This window comes from Podarcis pityusensis (assembly GCF_964106645.2).
Source record: "Podarcis pityusensis genome assembly, chromosome: 1".
Lineage (NCBI taxonomy): Eukaryota > Metazoa > Chordata > Lepidosauria > Squamata > Lacertidae > Podarcis > Podarcis pityusensis.
The window spans coordinates 17,140,580-17,159,237 of NC_138028.1; the positions used below are offsets into that span (position 1 = coordinate 17,140,580).

At 45.6% G+C, this 18,658-nt stretch overlaps 2 protein-coding genes across 15 annotated transcripts in view; one reads left to right on the forward strand and one right to left on the reverse strand.

The window, feature by feature from the left end:
* Nucleotides 1-858: 858 nt before the first annotated feature.
* On the forward strand, nt 859-18,067 carry DEGS2 (delta 4-desaturase, sphingolipid 2). Its single transcript, XM_080992192.1, has 3 exons — nt 859-988; nt 7,930-8,672; nt 15,903-18,067. The coding sequence occupies exons 1-3, from the start codon at nt 907-909 to the stop codon at nt 16,047-16,049; spliced, it is 972 nt and encodes a 323-aa protein (XP_080848318.1). The 5' UTR covers nt 859-906; the 3' UTR covers nt 16,050-18,067.
* Nucleotides 17,559-18,658, reverse strand: part of EVL (Enah/Vasp-like) — a 154,596-nt gene continuing 153,496 nt past the window's right edge. For all 14 annotated transcript variants that reach the window (XM_081022524.1, XM_081022531.1, XM_081022530.1 and 11 more), the window contains one exon: nt 17,559-18,212. In XM_081022524.1, the coding sequence (XP_080878650.1) occupies nt 18,175-18,212 (38 nt within the window). In that variant the 3' untranslated portion in view covers nt 17,559-18,174. The remainder of the gene's footprint in view (nt 18,213-18,658) is intronic.

The following is an 18,658-nucleotide window of genomic DNA, read 5'->3' on the forward strand; positions in this document are numbered from 1 at the left end:
TTCTTTTCATTTATGGCTTTCAAATCACGGAAGAAGCCTAGCAAAATGACGCTTTGGCATTTCTTACAATGTTTTTATATATGCTGAAAGCCGCCCAGAGTGGCTGGGGAAACCCAGCCAGATGGGTGGGGTATAATTATTATTATTATTATTATTATTATTATTAATAATAATAATAATTTCATTATTTATTTATTTATTTATTACTTCTGGGAAGAGATGGGCGAGACAACACAGCAGATCTGGTTCTTCCCCCACCTTTTTCCTTCGCAAGGCCCCAAAACACTTCAAATAGAGGATTCCTTGCAACATTCTCTCCCACCCCCACCCGTTTAGCATCTGATCCTTTAACCAATGCACACCGGGGGGCTTCTCCAAAGCTAACGTCATTGTTGCACATTCCCCAGATCCGCAGACAACCGAGATGCAAAAAGCAAAAGCTTAAAAGCAGGACAAATATAACCGAAAATCAATCCATCAATCCTATCCATGCGCGCGCAGTGCGCAAATTCCATCAAGCTTGCAATAAAGGTTGGATCTCGTTCAGGGAGGCGCGCGCTACAGGAAGCCCGCAGATTGCATACCAGCTCGCCTCTGACAGCACATTCCCAGCTGAAAATCGTGAAAAAGCCTGTTTTATTATTATTTTTAAGGCTTCCCAAATCCGCTTGCCGCGCATAAGCCTCCGCGGGCCCCGGGGCTCCTCGTGGCGCGCCTGACGCGCAGCGAGCGCGCTCCAGTCCGCGGCCGCTTCTATCCTGCATCACCACGAGGCGAACGAGGCAGGCGAGTTGGCGAAGGGGCGGAGCCACCTATTGGCCCCGCCCCTCAGGTGGACGGAGGAGATAAAAGCCCCCGCGCTTGGCCGTCAAGTAGGCAGGTGCAGCGGCAGCGATAGCGGCAGCGATGGGCAACAGGGTTACCCGCGAGGATTTCGAGTGGGTTTACACGGAGCAGCCTCACACGCAGCGCAGGAAAGAGATCTTAGGTGAGCCATCCTCGGGATCCCCCTGGGAGGTCATTGCCCGCCTCGTTTTCCCACCACCCTCTGCTTTCTTGCTCCAGACCTCTTTCCTCCTAAAAACGGGCGGCGTTAGGGGTTAATTCTCCGCCAGGATCAGGCCCTCTGTCAAAATCGCTTTGACTTTTAATCCCAGGGGTGGATGGGGGGTGGTCGGGGGCAGGGGGGCAACTTCCCCCTCCAAATAAAGTAGATAAATAAAGATATATAACAATCTGAGCAACCTCTTCTCAGATACGTCGGTTCTGTCCACCACCACCCCGACATACATCCTGGCTACACCCATGTGTGTTGCTCGGAGGGCTGGCTGTGTGTGAAGATAATGAACTCTGCACATGCTTGCGGGTTCTCTTTTCGTTGCTGTTGCTTTCCGAACAGTTCCAGGGTCCTGGCGCGGAAAGGAGGGCTTTGATGGGGGCAAATCCTGGCTCCGACGACGCCTTAGGCAGGCAGCGTTTCCTGTCATGTCCAGTTTGCATCGTCTTCTCCACTTCTCTTTCTCGCATTTCCTTATAGATCCAGAAATACACGGCATAGCGAACTGTCTCTCTCTCTCTCCCCCATCTCTGCCACGCTTCAGGTTGCAAACTTTCCTCCTGGAAAGGGGTTGCTGTGTGACAAGCAGAAATCCCACGGGTGAAGTCTTTTCTCTTCATGCATTTGTACGCAATGGGCGGGGAGGGGGGGACTCACCTGGATAATTCTTGCTTGTCATGGAAAGCTAAGGAAGGAAGGAAGGAAATTCCCAGGTTGGGGTGCACCCCTCACCCCCTATTTCCCCATAGTCTCCCCATCCAGTTTCCGACAGCCAGTGTTCCTTTTTGAAAATGTTCCTAGAAAGCACAAAATGTTGCCTCTGAAAACCACTTCTCCAATTTGGTTACTGAGAGACAGTTCTGGTAACATTCAGAGACACTTTCCTTGTGAAATAAGGATGGAGGCATATATATTTTTTTGTTATTCTTGTTGTGCGCACATATGTATATGTGTGTGTGTGTCCGTGTGTCCCATACCTTTCCTCCTCCAGGGAGGTCAGAGTAGAACCCTGTACACAGTTCAGTTGGCTGATGAGTCAGATTATCATGGGAGGCAGTGACTGCTTCAAAGCTGCCCAGCTCTCTCCACAGACCTAATCTGATCACTGCACCTGACTTCTTTAGTCTTCAGGTCAGGTTCTGTAGCTATTCAAAGTCCTGCCCAGCCACACCCATAGCTAAATAGATGTAGCTTTTTTCCCTTTCTTATAGCCTGTGGGTGCAGTGAAAAATTGCCCAACCTCTGCCATACTTTCCTTCCTTCCTTTATCAATTCCCATAACATGACATGGGAAATTGCAACACGGTACACTATGCAAAACACACTTTGTTATCTGCCCCCCCCCCCCTGGCAGGGGCCATTTTATTCTGCTGTGTCCTAACCCGAGGGCCAGTTTTGCATTTTCAACTCTTTTTTGCATGTTTACGGTACAGCGATCCGTATCTAGGGGACTAGTTTTAGAAATGGGGTGACTTGGGTTCAAACCAGCCCTCGGTGATTTAAAGATATCATCCTGATTCGCATTGCACTGCAATCCTTACCTGGGAGTAAGCCCCACTGGACTCAGCGAGGCTTACTTCTCAGTTGCCACGTACAGGATCAGGGGTGCCAACTAGAATAAAAAATTCGGGGGGGACCCAGGTCACTTCCACCCTACATAAGCAAATACATGACTCAGCACAGCCGCAGAAGTTGGCTCCTATGTAATGGACTGTGTCCCTGCTGGTGAAATTTAAATAATGAGCAATTATTCTTGCCTATTACCGTATTTTTTGCTCTATAAGACTCACTTTTTCCCTCCTAAAAAGTAAGGGGAAATGTGTGTGCGTCTTATGGAGTGAATGCAGGCAGCGCAGCTATCCCAGAAGCCAGAACAGCAAGAGGGATTGCTGCTTTCACTGCGCAGCGATCCCTCTTGCTGTTCTGGCTTCTGAGATTCAGAATATTTTTTTTCATTTTTTCCTCCTCCCAAAACTAGGTGCGTCTTGTGGTCTGGTGCGTCTTATAGAGTGAAAAATACGGTATATTTATTGGGACGCTAGTGGCGCTGTGGGTTAAACCACAGAGCCTAGGAGTTGCCGATCAGAAGGTCGGAGGTTTGAATCCCCACGACGGGGTGAACTCCCATTGCTCGGTCCCTGCTCCTGCCTACCTAGGTTCGAAAGCACGTCAAAGTGCAAGTAGATAAATAGGTAACTAAATAGTTAGCGGAGTCTGTAACCTGAAGTGTCTGTAACCTGAAGCATATGTAACCCAAGGTACCACTGTAATTTAGACATGCCAGACATTTCTGAAGAGCCGGTCTTTGAAAAAATATGTTCCGTGTCATTTACCAAAACAGAATCAGGCTCATGTTAATTTATCATTAATAGCCTATATCCCACACCCCTTTATACCATTCTTCCATTTTATATTCTGCTTGCCCATTCCACTTCCTAGCTATCATGATTCATGCAGCTGTCAATAAAATATGTGAGCATGTCCTTCATAGCTTGCAAACCTTCCACCCCGTTGTAAATTGACAATAATGCTACCTTTGGACTTTCGGTCAGCTTTAACCCAGTGATTTCTGTTCCGTCGAGGTAAGATAGGGAATACACAAGAGAAATGATTTTGAGGAGGTATGGAAGGAATTTGTACTGTTACAACGGAAAGGGGTCAAACCTTCGCAAGAGGTGTTGAAATTTTGGGAGGTTGGATCGTTGCAATGGAATGGTCTCGGTGGTGGAGTGCACATTTTTATTCTTACTTATTTATGATTATTACTTTGTCAAAATAAAAAATAAAAATGGGGTGGGGGACCAGAAATGTCAAGCAAAAACAAAAAACCCAGAATCAGGCTGATTTGTAAATCAAGGCTTGGAAAACTTGGCATTTTATCTATTTATTTGAATTTATATAAGGTTTCATTGTAAACAACAACAACCTCAAAGCTTCTTACGAAAAGAATGATTTAAACCATTCGGAATAAGAATAATTAAAACCAACTACTATTCTCTTAAGCAGGGATGGGAAACCTCCAGCCAAACTGAATGTTCAAATTTAGCCTGCATGGCCACTTTCCCCAGCCTCCCCGCAGCTGCCCCACCTGTGTAAGGAGATTTTCCACTTTAAAACACCACAGAGGGTTCTGTGCAAGCAAGCCCTGCTTGGGTGTGGTGCTGTCAAGCCCCATTGATCTCCTGCTTTCATTGTGGGCAGAGCCAAGCCCCAAAGGTTCCTCACCTGTTCTCTTAAGGGACTCCATTTGACTAAAGATTTCACTACCATTTGAATTGCGTGTGCAAAAATGCAGCATCAGTGGTCAGAGGATGTGAGGCAACTAATTTCGTTAGGTTTAACGGCACGGCTCTTGGACACTGGTTGCTCAATTTCAACAGAAGGATCAGTGGCCACACCCTGCACTAACACTTTGATGCTTTTATAATCACAACGAGCCAAAAGGCAAGAACGGAAAAGAATCAGACATTTATTGCAGGTACTCTGCCCCTTTGCTTTTGTCCCAGGATTCAGCCAACTACTTTTAAAGCTTGTGAGCCTCACCTGAATAGTAATTGACTCATGTGAGCAAGCAAAGTAAAGAGAGATAAGTAAAGCCAACTCAAATCACAGGGAATGCAATGAAATAATAATCATTTCTTTTTTAAAAACAAAAAAAATGACGATTGTAAGGAATTTTCCCTATCACCTTTTCCTCAAGAGGCATGTCTTTGATGCAACAAGTATATTGTCACAATGGATTATTATCATCATCACATTTAATATTATCAATTAGCATATTAATATTAATTAATATCATCATATCATTAATTAGCATTAATTATTATAATTAAGTAGTTTTAAACGCAGTATAAGGAGTCTCTATAGGAGTGCATTGTATTTTAAAATGGGGTTTCGGAGTTTTTAGGGGTTTTTGAGAGTCTTATGTAGATTTTTCCATTTCATTGTTCTGTATGGGACAATGACAAGAAAGATACCGTATTGTATGGTATGGTATGGTATCATATATGTAGGCTTGTTGATTGTGCTACACAAGTACCTTGAGGCAACTTGTGAATAATATTAGTGAAACAGACAATACTATTTTTTGCACTGGGTGCTGTTTAGACCCAGAATGGAGGCTTTGTAAATTGTTCCCGGCAACAATGCAGCTTTTGATTTCTGAGAAAGGATGGAACTGATTTACCGACTCATCCAGTTCTTTAAAAAAGGGAAAATGAGGTTGGGGCACGATGCATGAACTCACATTCAGTTCAGCAGTGCGTGCGTTCACCATTCAAAATGGTGAACGAGGTTCACATGGCGATGATGGGATCTGCTTTTCAGTTCTCATGCGATTTCAATTTCTCCCACTCACCCCCCACCCCTCATGCAGGCCACACTGCTAAGACTCCGTATCTTGTTGCTGTTAATTATTAGTCACATTTTTACCCTCAAAGAAGCGTACACCTTGAAAATGGAACTAACAAAGACATTAAAATCAGGTATAAAAAACAACAACAATGAGCGAAAACTAAAATACTCCTCTGGAAGCATATCTAAAGTAAATAAGTCCTACCTACCCCAACTGAAGGGACGCGGGTGGCACTGTGGGTTAAACCACAGAGCCTAGGACTTGCCAATCAGTAGGTTGGCGGTTCGATTCCCTGTGACGGGGTAAGCTCCCGTTGCTTGGTTCCTGCTCCTGCCAACCTAGCAGTTTGAAAGCACGTCAAAGTTCAAGTAGATAAATAGGTACCACTCCGGCGGGAAGGTAAACGGCGTTTCCATGCACTGCTCTGGTTCGCCAGAAGCGGCTTAGACATGCTGGCCACATGACCCAGAAGCTGTACGCCGGCTCCCTTGGCCAGTAAAGCGAGATGAGCACCACAACCCCAGAGTCGGTCACGACTGGACCTAATGGTCAAGGGTCCCTTTACCTTTACCTTTACCCCAATTGAACACCACAAAGTCCCACTACCCTCTCAATTAGAAACCCAAAACCTGACTAAATAGGTTTGTTTTTGCCTGGCAGCTGAAGGCAGGCAACAATGGCACCAAGCAGTTTTCCTGGGGAGAGTGTTCTGCAAGCAGGGAACCACCACTGAAAAGGCCCCTTTTCGTGTTCCCACCCTCTGGTCCTCCCATGGATGGGGCACACAGAGAAGGACTTCAGGTGATTATAGCAGATAAAAACATGCTGGCTGTACAGAACCTCCATGGGACACAAGAACCTGCCTTATGACAAACTAGGCCATTATTTTATTTGCAGCAAGTGTAGCTAGCCTGCAATTCAGGTTTCACTTCAGTAACTCAGAATCCACAAATGGTTTTTTTTGGTGTTTTTGTTTTTTTCATGCTGGGACTGCACTCTGGGTGCCAATATACCCTGTGAGGAGGTCTGGACCAGGGAAAGGAGCACTAATTGTAACTTGCATACCCTCCAACATTTCTCCGATGAAAATAGGGACCTCCCATTCCATAATGATTATTTTACTATTTATACCCCACACATCTTACTGGGTTGTCACAGCCATTCTGGGTAGCTTCCAACACATGTAAAAACATAATAAAACATTAAACATTAAAAAAAACTTCCCTTCAGATGCTCAGGGGTCAGATAACTCCATACCCTCCAACATTTCTCCAATGAAAACAGGGACATCCTAAGGAAAAGTGGGACATTCTGGGGTCAGATCAGAAACTGGGATGGCTTCTCTAAATCAGAGACGTCCCTGGAAAATAGGGGAATTTGGAGGGTCTGAACTTGATGGGGCAGCAGCTGAATGGAATGGTGTCAATTCAGTCCTGGCAGCCAAAGAGACAGGAAAACCAGCTAGAGGGAGGCTTATTGAGAAAATAGAAGGGCTAGCTTGATGCTGAGAATGATATGTGCAGAGAACTCTTGGCTATGTGGGATTTTCTCCTCCACTGCTCTATTCTTGGATGCCACTAGAGGGAGTCCAGGCAACAACCTTTCTGATTCCCACCACTGCGCTGCACATCTGTCTCTAATTCTTGCAGGATTCTTCTGCTACCAGTCCCCCTTCCATGCAGGGAGCTGCCGAGGAGGGATGGGGAGCTGCTGGATTCTCCCCTTCCCATCCCATCCTGTCAACATCTACCATATTTTTTGCTCTATAAGACTCACTTTTTCCCTCCTAAAAAGTAAGGGGAAATGTGTGTGCGTCTTTTGGAGCGAATGCAGGCTGCACAGCTATCCCAGAAGCCAGAACAGCAAGAGGGATTGCTGCTTTCACTGCGCAGCGATCCCTCTTGCTGTTCTGGCTTCTGAGATTCAGAATATTTTTTTTTCTTGTTTTCCTCCTCCAAAAACTAGGTGCGTCTTGTGGTCTGGTGCGTCTTATAGAGCGAAAAATATGGTTCACTTGTCTGTTTGAAAACATTGCTTAGCTACCATTCACCAGAAGCTTCTGGGCTGTCCTTGGGGAGAAAGAGGCCTGTTCTGAACCACACCAGGCAGGGCAGCCCCCACCATTTCTTCCCTATGGGTGGGAGGAGACCAGCAGCTCCTATTCACTGTGAGGATGCTGTACTGGCAGAATGGAGGGTGGCGGGGTGTTTGCCGGGGAGACAAGAAGTCCAGCCTCCAAGAAATATGCCACAGCCATTGCTGCCACCGTGGTGGCAGCAGCAGGCAATGTATTCCTTGGAGGCCAGATCTGCTGCCTCTGTGGATCCTACCGCCTGAGGCAGTCACCTCACCTTGTCTAATGGGTGGGCCAGACCTTCGTGGAGGCCTGGTTTATGTCAGGTAGGTAGCCTGATGGATATTAAGGGCAGAGGGATTTGTCTAGTTGGCACCACAATTCCACGACTGGATTCCAGGCAGTTTTGACTGCATTTGTCCTAATGTTTCTTTTCCTCCTCAGCGAAGTACCCAGCCATCAAGTCTCTCATGGGGCCAGATCCCTACTTGAAATGGATAGTGACGGGGATGGTGTTCACCCAGCTTCTGGCCTGCTACCTTGTGAGGGACCTTTCCTGGAAGTGGATCTTCTTCTGGGCCTATGCTTTTGGGGGCTGCATCAACCACTCCATGACCCTGGCCATCCACGACATCTCCCACAACGTGGTCTTTGGCAACAAGCAAATCAAGTGGAACCGGTGGTTTGCCGTCTTTGCCAACTTGCCCATTGGACTCCCCTACTCGGCCTCCTTCAAGAAGTACCACATAGACCACCACCGATACCTTGGCGGAGACTCGTTGGATGTGGACATCCCCACGGACTTTGAGGGCTGGTTCTTCTGCACTCCCTTTCGGAAGATCATCTGGCTTGTCTTCCAACCCCTTTTCTATGCCTTGAGACCGCTCTACATCAACCCCAAAACAATTACCGAGATGGAAATACTTAACGCTTTGGCCCAGTTCTCTGTCGACTTGATCATCTACTACCTGTGGGGTTTGAAGCCTGTTGTTTATTTAATATCAGGGACGTTGCTTTGCATGGGCTTGCATCCTTTTTCGGGGCACTTCATAGCAGAACACTATATGTTCCTGAAAGGGTATGAAACGTATTCCTACTACGGACCCCTCAACTGGATCACCTTTAACGTGGGCTATCATATGGAACACCACGATTTCCCCAGCGTTCCTGGATCTAAGCTGCCAATGGTAAGCTCTAGAGTTTTTGACCCTTGCAAACAGGTTTGGCTCTCTGGGTGTTGCTGAAATACAACACCCTTCGGCCCCAAGCAAGCATGGCCAGTGGCAAGGGATGATGGGAGTTGTGGTTCAGCAACATCTGGATGAGCCAAAGGTTGCAAAGCTAATTTACATATGCAGCTTATGAAAGAAAAGTGGCTCTTGAATCCTGAAATTAGAGGTGGTGGTGCAGTTAGGTAATTTTAGACTCCTGACTTAACGACCTGGTAGGAAGGCATCTATTTAGACAGTAGCATGCATTAACTTCAGAAATGCGATAAGCCAGCGTTGTTGTGTTTGGGAGCCTCCCTGCTCATACCTGCACCTTAATGTCATCGCTGCTCAGGGGGATGCAGTGGGAATAATGGTATTTAAATATACAGCATAAAGTAAGTGAATGCAGATTGCTAGACAGACACTATTTTGTAGCTGGCTTAACCCCAAGCACCAAAGATACTCTAGATCAGCGTTTCGCAAACTTGGGTCTCCGGCTGTTTTTGGACTACAACTCCCATCTTCCCTAGCTAGCAAAACGATTGGTCAGAGATGGTGGGATGGTGATGATGATAGCAGCTACTCTGGGCGGCTTACAGCACATATAAAAACATAGTAAAACCTCAAACATCAAAAACTTCCCGAAACAGGGCGATTGTAGTCCAAAACCACCTGGAGAACTAAGTTTGGAAAACACTACTCTAGATGAAAATAATACCTTCTAGGCCTTAGGAAAGATGCTTTCATAGGAATCTGAGGGCAGTGAGGAGAATTATAGGCCTAGGACTTGCCGATCGGCAGTTCGAATCCCCGTGATGGGGTGAGCTCCCATTGCTCAGTCCCTGCTCCTGCCCACCTAGCAGTTCAAAAGGTACTGCTCCGGCGGGAAGGTAAACGGCATTTCCGTGCGCTGCTCCGGTTCGCCAGAAGAGGCTTAGTCATGCTGGCGACAGGACCCGGAAGCTGTCTGTAGACAAAAGCCAGCTCCCTCGGCCTATAGAGCGAGATGAGCGTGCACGCCCAGAGTTGTTCATGACTGGACCTAATGGTCAGGGGTACTTTTACCTTTATATTACTACAGTCATACCTCATGTTACGTCCGCTTCATGTTACGTTCTTTCAGGTTACATTCCGCGGTGACCCAGAAGTACTGGAAAGGGTTACTTCTGGGTTTCGCCGCCCGCGCATGTGCAGAGGCACAAAATTACATCATGTGAATGCACAGAAGCGGTGAATCACAACCCGCGCGTGCGCAGACGTGCTGCTGCGGGTTGTGTTCTTTTCGTGTTGCGAATGGGCCTCCGGAACGGATCCCATTCGCAACCAGAGGTACCACTGTACAGTGGTACCTCTGGTTACGTACTTAATTCGTTCTGGAGGTCCATTCTTAACCTGAAACTGTTCTTAACCTGAGGTACCACTTTAGCTAATGGGGCCTCCCACTGCCGCTGCTGCGTAATTTCTGTTCTCATCCTGAAGCAAAGTTCTTAACCCGAGGTACTATTTCTGGGTTAGCGGAGTCTGTAACCTGAAGCATCTGTAACCCGAGGTACCACTGTACTGGCAAATAGATGCAACCTCAAGACACTCTGTGCTGCTTTTTCCCAGATCTTTTTTTATTAAGTTTAGTAGTATATATACCGAATAATTTTTTATTAAATTTTCCACCGCAATAACATAAACCACAAAGCAAAATGATACACAAAAAAACAGAAAAGGAAAAAGGAAGAAAGAAAAAAGAAAAAAGAAAAAAGAAAAAGGGGGGAACAATAAACAAATAGACAATAATAACAAACTTAATTCTTCACAAATCCAACTTTTTAAACATCTTGGTTGACTTCCTCAAATCCCTCTCTTCTGAATTTCCTTGTAATTTAAAAGTAACAGCTTTCCAATATCATTATTAAACTAAAACAATTTCCAATTATGGTCATCTTATTCACTTTTCTTAACATTCTGAATCCCATTTATTTAATTATAACTTAATTTAAGTTTAGTAGTATATATAAGCACACATTCAGGAAATAAAAGCACAGCAAAACAATAACAGTGTGTAACCAGTTAAGTGTCATTTATCATCGGGGTCCAGAAAAGGGCAACTCCCCTAAGGAGAAAGGTTGCAGTGTTTAGGGAAAAAGCAAAGAAGAGGTGACATGATGGAGGTTTATAAGATTTTGCATGTTGTGGAGAAAGTGGATAAAAAGAACAGGCCGGGAAAGAAAACGTGGTTATGAGGCATCTGATCAAGGCCTGTATTTTAAAATGAGCTTAAAGATATATTTGCAAATGTTTGTATGTTTCATGCCAGGCAGAAACCAGCTGGCTAAGTACTTTGGCAGTTGTTTATCTTCCTGCTCTCCTGAACAAGGGCCCCCCTGATTTATAGCAGTAGCAGGAGACAAGTTTCTCAAAGTTGTAAAAGGGAATTACAGGCTGGGAGCAAATGTTACACTGACCCTACATATTACAGAATACAATCAAGCTGCAAAAACACTAATTAAGAGTTGGTAAATAGTAAGATTTATTGTTTAACAGAAAATAATACCATGTGCCTCCCATCAGACTCTAGCCATATTTTCCTAAGGTTTAAGGTATACTGAGAGAGTTAAAGGGCAATAAATTTTGGGAAGAGCTAATGGGAAAAGCAGCTGGCTGGGAAACGGGGGTGTAAACTGAAGAGGCTTCTTTTGAAGCTGTTTTTACTGAGTTCCTTTTTTACTTTGCAAAGGCCTTTTCTTCTAAAAAGCTATCTATGTTATGTATGAGATTTGTTGGCTTAATGTAATTATGCAAAGGATTTAGAAAGTAAGAAATGTTAGATTCTTATGTTAGATTCTTATTTCATTGATGGCGTGTGAGAATGTGAACCCAAGATCTCTGTTTAGATAGAATTTAATACCATGAGCCATTAGTTTTAGCCATTTGTTTTGGAATGCAGGGGCAACAGGGGCAAAAGGTGATCTGGTAATTAAGGTGCCTTGTCGAGGCAAATGTAAGATATATGGCTACTTGTCTGCCATTTATGGATAGAAGGAAATATAGCTCTTTGTCTCCCATAAAAGGCAATAGGAAATGGGTGTATCTTTTATGATTGGTTCTAGCAAACAGCCAATAGGAATTTCAGCCAGGCTGATTGGACAGAGGCAGCCAAAGGAGGAGCAAGGGGGCTGGGCTGAGGAAATATAAGTGCTGGCCATCAGGGCTGGAGGGGGGCAGAGCTTTGGTAACTATATACCACTGTGCCTATCATTTATTTGTCTGACAAATAAATTATTATTTTAATTTCTCTATTGCTGCGTTGAATATTTCATTCCAGCTAAGCGTTAACCACAAGCAGGGTGCTACAGTTGAGCAACACTTGCTGTAACAGACTAAGGGTCAAGGTGGATGAATGGTCAAATGCATGCTCATATTACTTGTATGTCTGTGTAGCAGTGTTCCATTTTGTTTCTGCGTCTGTTTAAACAGCAGTTGAGGAGGGGAAAAGGAAAAGGAAAAACAAACACAGACTTTAGTGTGACCAATGCTTCCCCCATAAGCACAGCAAGGTGGGTTTTTTTAGGTAGCTGGCTTTTGTTAAAAAAGGGCTACAGATCCAATGTTAGTTCAACTCATTCAATAGACTTCATGCAAATATGTGAGCATGACTGATTTTGATTCTTTAATTTGAGCATAACTTAGTTGGACATACACACACACCCACCCAGTTCTGTGGCATGCAGGGAGTTCTGTGGCTTGCATTAGGTTCCCTACACCCAAAAGCTAATATCTGCAAGAAAAGCTGCTTTGGGAAAGGGGATTTTCATTGGGACTGTGATACAGGAGGAAATAATTTTTTAAAATAAAAAAAGTAACCTGTCTTCCCCATGTGCAGTGGTCCCAGTTGACACGCACCCACCCCTGATGTATGTTTAAAAAGACACAAATCCGGGTATATAAACTGCAGTCGTGCGTTTAATTCTTTAGCTCAGAAGCTGGCCCCTTCCCTTTTCCTGCGCGCATGTTCCCAACAGAGCCCAGTCTTATCAGCTACTTTGTGGAATGCGGTGCGATCGGCTCCCCCCACCCCCCAAGCAATACAATAGGGCTTGTCATACTTTCAGGCAGGTTTATTGCCCTGGGGACAAATAAGTAACTTATTAAATGAGTGCCTTTCTGCAGTGACAAATCAACTGGCTTGTGCAATGACAGTCGCTGCACACAAATGTAGATAGACAAGTCGAATTCTGCCAGCCCAGTGATTTTTCTTAATTGCAGAGTTCCAGAACAAGCTTTATAACCCGTTCGAAGCCAGTAATAGCCGTATCACTGTTTCCTTGGCATGGTCTGCTTCCTACTTGTTCCTGATGAGGCACTGAGATAGCTCCGTTGATAGAGCATGACACTCTTAATCTCAGGGTTGTGGTTTTGACCCCAACGTTGGGCAAAGGATTCCTGCTTTGCAGGGCCTAGACTAGTCTACCCTTGTGGTCCCTTCCAACTCTACAATTCTGTGATTTTATGAAATGCAGTAATTGGGTGGCAAATGTATATCATTGACTGTTAAGGTGACAAAAGGAAAGGAAGCTTCTTGTTATTGTTGTACATGGTTTTGCCTCTGTGACTCTCCATAGTTTTCAAATGTCTTACCAATGGACTTCAGAAGGGAAGGCTCTCTGTGCCAGTCCTCTGATGGATGCAGAAAGCCAGCCCCAGAGCTTTCTCCTTTGAAGTTATCGCCCGGTGTCAGGTGATGAGCAGGTAGATGGGACTTATCCAGCTTTCAAAGTTGGCCCACAGGGTGAGGGACGTGGCAGGAAGGAAGATCCAGCCCACTAGCCAGTTTGGGTTCTCTACACCTTTCCTGCTATAAAACACCCCCCCTCCCTGTTTCTGCGCTATTCATTCCTCCTAATTTCACTCCTAACCAACCACCCAAAACTGGAACGGATCCTGAATCACACTGACACTTGTGTAGTAGTACAGAATGGGGCATCTGTGGACCGCCCCTCGTCCTTGGCCATTGGTCACACCGGCTGGGGCTGACGGGAGCTGGAGACTGCCATAGGTTCCCCAAACTTCTAGGATTGCATCTAATTATGTGGACGCTTATCCAGAAAGCATCTAGGAGCGTATGTGACCATCCACTGCATCTTCTATTCGGAGGCATGCTTCTTCTGCTAAGGGTTGTTCCAATCCGATGGCAGCAGCCATTGCTAGACTGACCCATGGACCTGCCTGCAACAGGGAGCTTGCCTTAGTCTCCTCAGTGCTGTCTACACTGACTGGCAGCAGCTATTTGGGTTTCCAGGCAGGGAACTCTCCCACCACCTACCTGGAGAAGCAGGGGTTCGAACCTGGGACTTTCTGATCTGCTCTCCCCACTTTCTGTCTGCTTGCTCACAGAATTAGCCATGGGGCTGGTGGGTGGTGTGGAACTGCTCCCAACTGCGGTTAGACGTGGGGCAGCCTTTCTCAACCTGGCGCCCACCAGATGTTTTGGCCTAGAACTCCCATCCTCTCTGACTCACCCGCCATGAGCTCAGGCACACTTCAGTTTGCCCTGCTGCTTTCCTCCAGGAAAACCCATGGCTTAGCACTGAACTGGAGTGAACAACAACTGGGCTTCCTGCAGATGTTTGCTCCATTGCTATGAAGCATGGGACAAGGAGAGGGGAGTGTGGAAGACAAGGCCCATGGCAGATGGGACTGGTGGAAGTTGTAGTCTGGGGCAGGCTGTCCTAGGTCTGGATCGGCAAGAAGGTAAAGGGACCCCTGACCATTAGGTCCAGTCCTGATCGACTCGGGTTGCAGTGCTCATCTCGCTTTATTGGCCGAGGGAGCCGGCATACAGCTTCCGGGTCACGTGGCCAGCATGACTAAGCCGCTTCTGGCGAACCAGAGCAGCGCACGGAAACGCTGTTTACCTTCCCACCGGAGCGGTACCTATTTATCTACTTGCACTTTGACTTGCTTTCGAACTGCTAGGTTGGCAGAAGCAGGGTCCGAGCAACAGGAGCTCACCTCGTCACGGGGATTCGAACTGCCGACCTTCTGATCAGCAAGTCCTAGGCTCTGTGGTTTAACCCACAGCGCCACCCAGGTCCCATATCGGCAAGGAAACACAGTACAAATCCAGCAAGCTGCATTATGTCCTACCTGGACAGTCACAGATTCCTGCAATTTTGGCTTACATTTTAACTTGGAAACTGTCAAGTGAAGGTCAAAAGTCTGTGCTGGAACTGGGAAAGACAGAAACAATGGAGCTTTTTTAAAAAAGCATTTTATTTTTTCTTAGCACACCTTAAAACTGGTAGGGCTTCTGCCAGCCAACGGGCCTTCAAGCTGCCAGTTGGCTATTCCTAGTCTAGCAAACAGAATTAGTCATCTAAATTATCTGACTGCCCTGGTTCTGTCAGATGAATGCTCAGGTTAGGTTTCAATGCTGCCATGGGGTGAGGGAGATTCTTGCTCTGCCACATTCACAGCCCTGCTAGCTCCTTGAGGCCAAAGGATGAGGGATCCAACAGGACTTTTTCCTTCCCTCTTCCCTTCTCCCCTCGACTGACTGCAATGGGATTTGAATTCCAGGGTGTATGAACCATGAAAAATCTCTTCGCTCTCAAAAGTAATCTGGGTCGCTTTCATTTGTTCATTGGGTTTACTCTTGGCATAAATTCTATTAGCTTGCTTTCAAACAGCACTCTATTCCGTTTTCCGGACGTTTTCTTACACGACAATTTTAGCGTTTTTACATCATCTGTCACGCCATGTAAAAGCCACTGCAGAAATTTATCACACATTTCCACGTTAACTGCTTCTGGGGGGACAGGACCCCATCTTGCAAGCCTGCTAACTCAGAAAAACACAGGAGTTTTGTGCTCAGTTTGCATGTGTCAAAATTCAAGGGTGGGGTGTTTTTTTGTTTTTTTAGCATGCAGTTCTTTCCTGCCGTTTCAATGGGTAAATCATGGGAGAACAGAAGTGTTCATGTGCATAAAGGGTGGCAACACATCCACAAGTGTCAGCCGTTGTGACACACCACACTCACTGGTGTGAATGAAATTTAGGTTGACACGGCGCTCTTGGTCAACGGCCAGAGTTTCATAACACAGCAGGTACTGCCGCTTTAAAGTAGCATTAGAAACCTCATGTCCAAATGCATTCTAAGATAGATGTTTCACAGATAAACGAACGGTGGATAAAAAATTTCTTTTGCTCTTGCAGGTAAAGAAGATAGCAGCAGAATATTATGACACCCTGCCTCAGCACCAGTCTTGGGTTCGAGTTCTCTGGGACTTCATTTTTGATGACTCCATCGGTCCTTATTCAAGGGTGAAGAGAATATGCAAGCTGGCACCAGACTCTCGATAGCTGCGGACTCTGCCCTTTCCCCCTTTATAAGCTTAATGGACCTTTGCACCCTGTATACTTCCCCCATCCAAACAAACATAAACGAGTCTGTTCTCTGAACAGAGCGTGCCCAGTAACCACATAAGAGCTGATGTTATATTTCTGACACCCAAGGAGTTTTTGTAACCTCGATATGAAGAAATATTACAATGAAGCCAGTGGGAAGCGCCTGAAAATGTATAGTATAGTTTTAAAAAAATTAACAGACCTTTTTCTTTTATTATCTGCTAGGCTGTTTGACAGCCCGGCTCACCCTGGTTTCCTGATGCTTTGAACTTCATTGCTCATCAGACATGGTTAGGCACAGTGAGATCTGTGAACTCAACATCTATATTCCAGGGTTGTTTCAATGGAGAGGTGAGACACTTTCCTTCTCACAACAAAATAGGGAGACCTCTGGACAGACACACAAGAGTAGTTCTCCAGCTGAGAAGTCTCCTGTTCTTCCGCCGGCCCCCGAAGATGCTAGAATATCGGGATCAAAATGTTTCTCTTCAGAGACCTCATGTTCTCTGCCTGCCCCTCCAGAAAGGACTGGAGAGTTAGGGGAGCATGTCCAAGGACAACAGTGGCAGAACCAGGACTCACTAGTGGGTCACAGCCTGACCCAAGGTGGGTTGCAACAGGGAGCGCTACTACCATGCAAATATATGGGAAAAGACTGAAGATGCCTGCATTAGGGGAAAATAATTCTTAATTACACCCTGCAAACATGCATCATATGATCGTTCCCCTGGATAACACAGACTTCAGCAGTCCTGGGGATTATTGTAATTATCAAGCGGGGACAGCTCAGTAGAGCATAAGGCTCTTAATCTCAGGGTTGTGGGTTTGAGCCCCATGCTGGGCAAAAGAGTCCTGCGTTGCAGAGGGTTGGACTAGATCAGGGTTTCCCAAACTCCAGCTCTTTTTGGACTACAGTTCCCATCATCTGTGACCACCGGGCCTGCTAACTAGCGATGATGGGAGTTGTAGTCCACAAACAGTTGGAGACCCAAGTTTGGGAAACATTCCACAAATGGGGAACTACCACTGAAAAGGCCCCGTCACGGGTCATTGCCGGTTGGGAAGCCCCTGGAGGTGACACCAGCAACAAGGCCCTTAGTGGTGCATAGGGCTGTTTCTACACAAAGTGGGGGTGGTCTCGGAGACCACACGACATATATGCAATTTATAATGTGGATCTTCCAGTTTGTGATGATTCTGATGGTACTTTGCTTAGGTGATGGGAGGCAGCAGGGTTAGTGAAGTTCCTTGCATGGTCAGTTTGGGCCATCGCAACATCAAAGTGTAAACAACTGTACTTCTTACAACACCCCATTTTTCTAGCACCACCAGGGACCAGAAACAAAATGCTCTGGGGGAGCCAGATTAGTTCCAGGGTATGGTTACCCCTGATTTTGCTAAGAAGCACAGTGGAGTCCAAGTATGCTGCAGCGGGATGAAAGAAAAGCCAAGCAATGCCACATGGACAATGAACAGTTTATTACCAATATGAACACAGATACTGTGAAGCAATGATGTACCGCTGTAATATTGTGATAGCTCTGAGACCAGGGACTTGCTGTCTGACAGCTGGGCATCGTTCGGCCTCTTCAGGTGATGCCACAAATAAGGTTTTGTTGGCAAAAAAAAAAAAAAAGGTCTTCATTTACATTGCAGTCTACCAGTAAAATTACTCTGAAGTCATCTAGTAAAAGCGAATGGTTCACGTGTTTCCTTACCTACTATATACTAAAAAAAAAAAGTCATACATTTAAATAAGCAAATACAAAATACAAAAAAGGCTGACCAACTCTGATGTGCATTGTCAGATGAAATTTTAAAAAATCCAGAAATTTAAATTTTAATATTTTCTTTTTTTTAAGATTTTAAGACTTCTCTCTCTCTGTTTTTTTTTTTAAAATGAAGCAAATCCAAGGCAGCAGCAAGCCTCAAAGTCTGCTGAGTCTGCTAATAAAAAGGATTTAAGAACAAAAGACAGAGCCAGGTGTCCTCTTTCACCATCTTGCATGGTCTTTTGATGTTCGGAAACGATCCAGTTGCCTTTCACATCCTATGTGGCTTCTAGATGGTTCCATGGCCATTATGTCGTGCTGATTCTACTCAACTCTTGCCTAATGGCTGAAAAAAAGAGGAAACAATAAAAAAAGGGAATAAGCCAGAGCTTATGGTCAAAGCACTATACTGTCATAGCTTCACACCTAAGCTAAAGACCACTGACTATATTTTGGGAAGTGGTTAAGATTACAAAGGTGGTGGCAACAGCAGCAAGAGAAGGGCGGTACAGATCCTAGCTGTGCGCACACAACCATACACTTGAAGCACCTTGGGAGCTGTAGCTTAACCCCAAGAGAGCTACAATTCCCAGCACCCTTAAACTACAGTTCCAGCTATTTGTTTTGGGTGTGTGCGTGTGATGCTTTAAATGTATGAAGGCAGTATCTACACCATCCTTCCCTTTCTGCTTAATTCAAGGCTGGCTTACCTGTGGCCCCTCCGGATGTTGCCGGACCACGGCTCTGCATTGCAGGGGGGTTGGACTAGATGACCCTTGGGGGTATATCCCT

Bases quoted from the DNA above. Each gene is read 5' to 3' on its own strand.
- DEGS2 (XM_080992192.1), top strand. From the start codon at position 907: ATGGGCAACAGGGTTACCCGCGAGGATTTCGAGTGGGTTTACACGGAG. The intron at 989-7,929 runs GTGAGCCATCCT...TTTCCTCCTCAG, and splicing joins GCGCAGGAAAGAGATCTTAG to CGAAGTACCCAGCCATCAAG. The intron at 8,673-15,902 runs GTAAGCTCTAGA...TTGCTCTTGCAG, and splicing joins CTGGATCTAAGCTGCCAATG to GTAAAGAAGATAGCAGCAGA.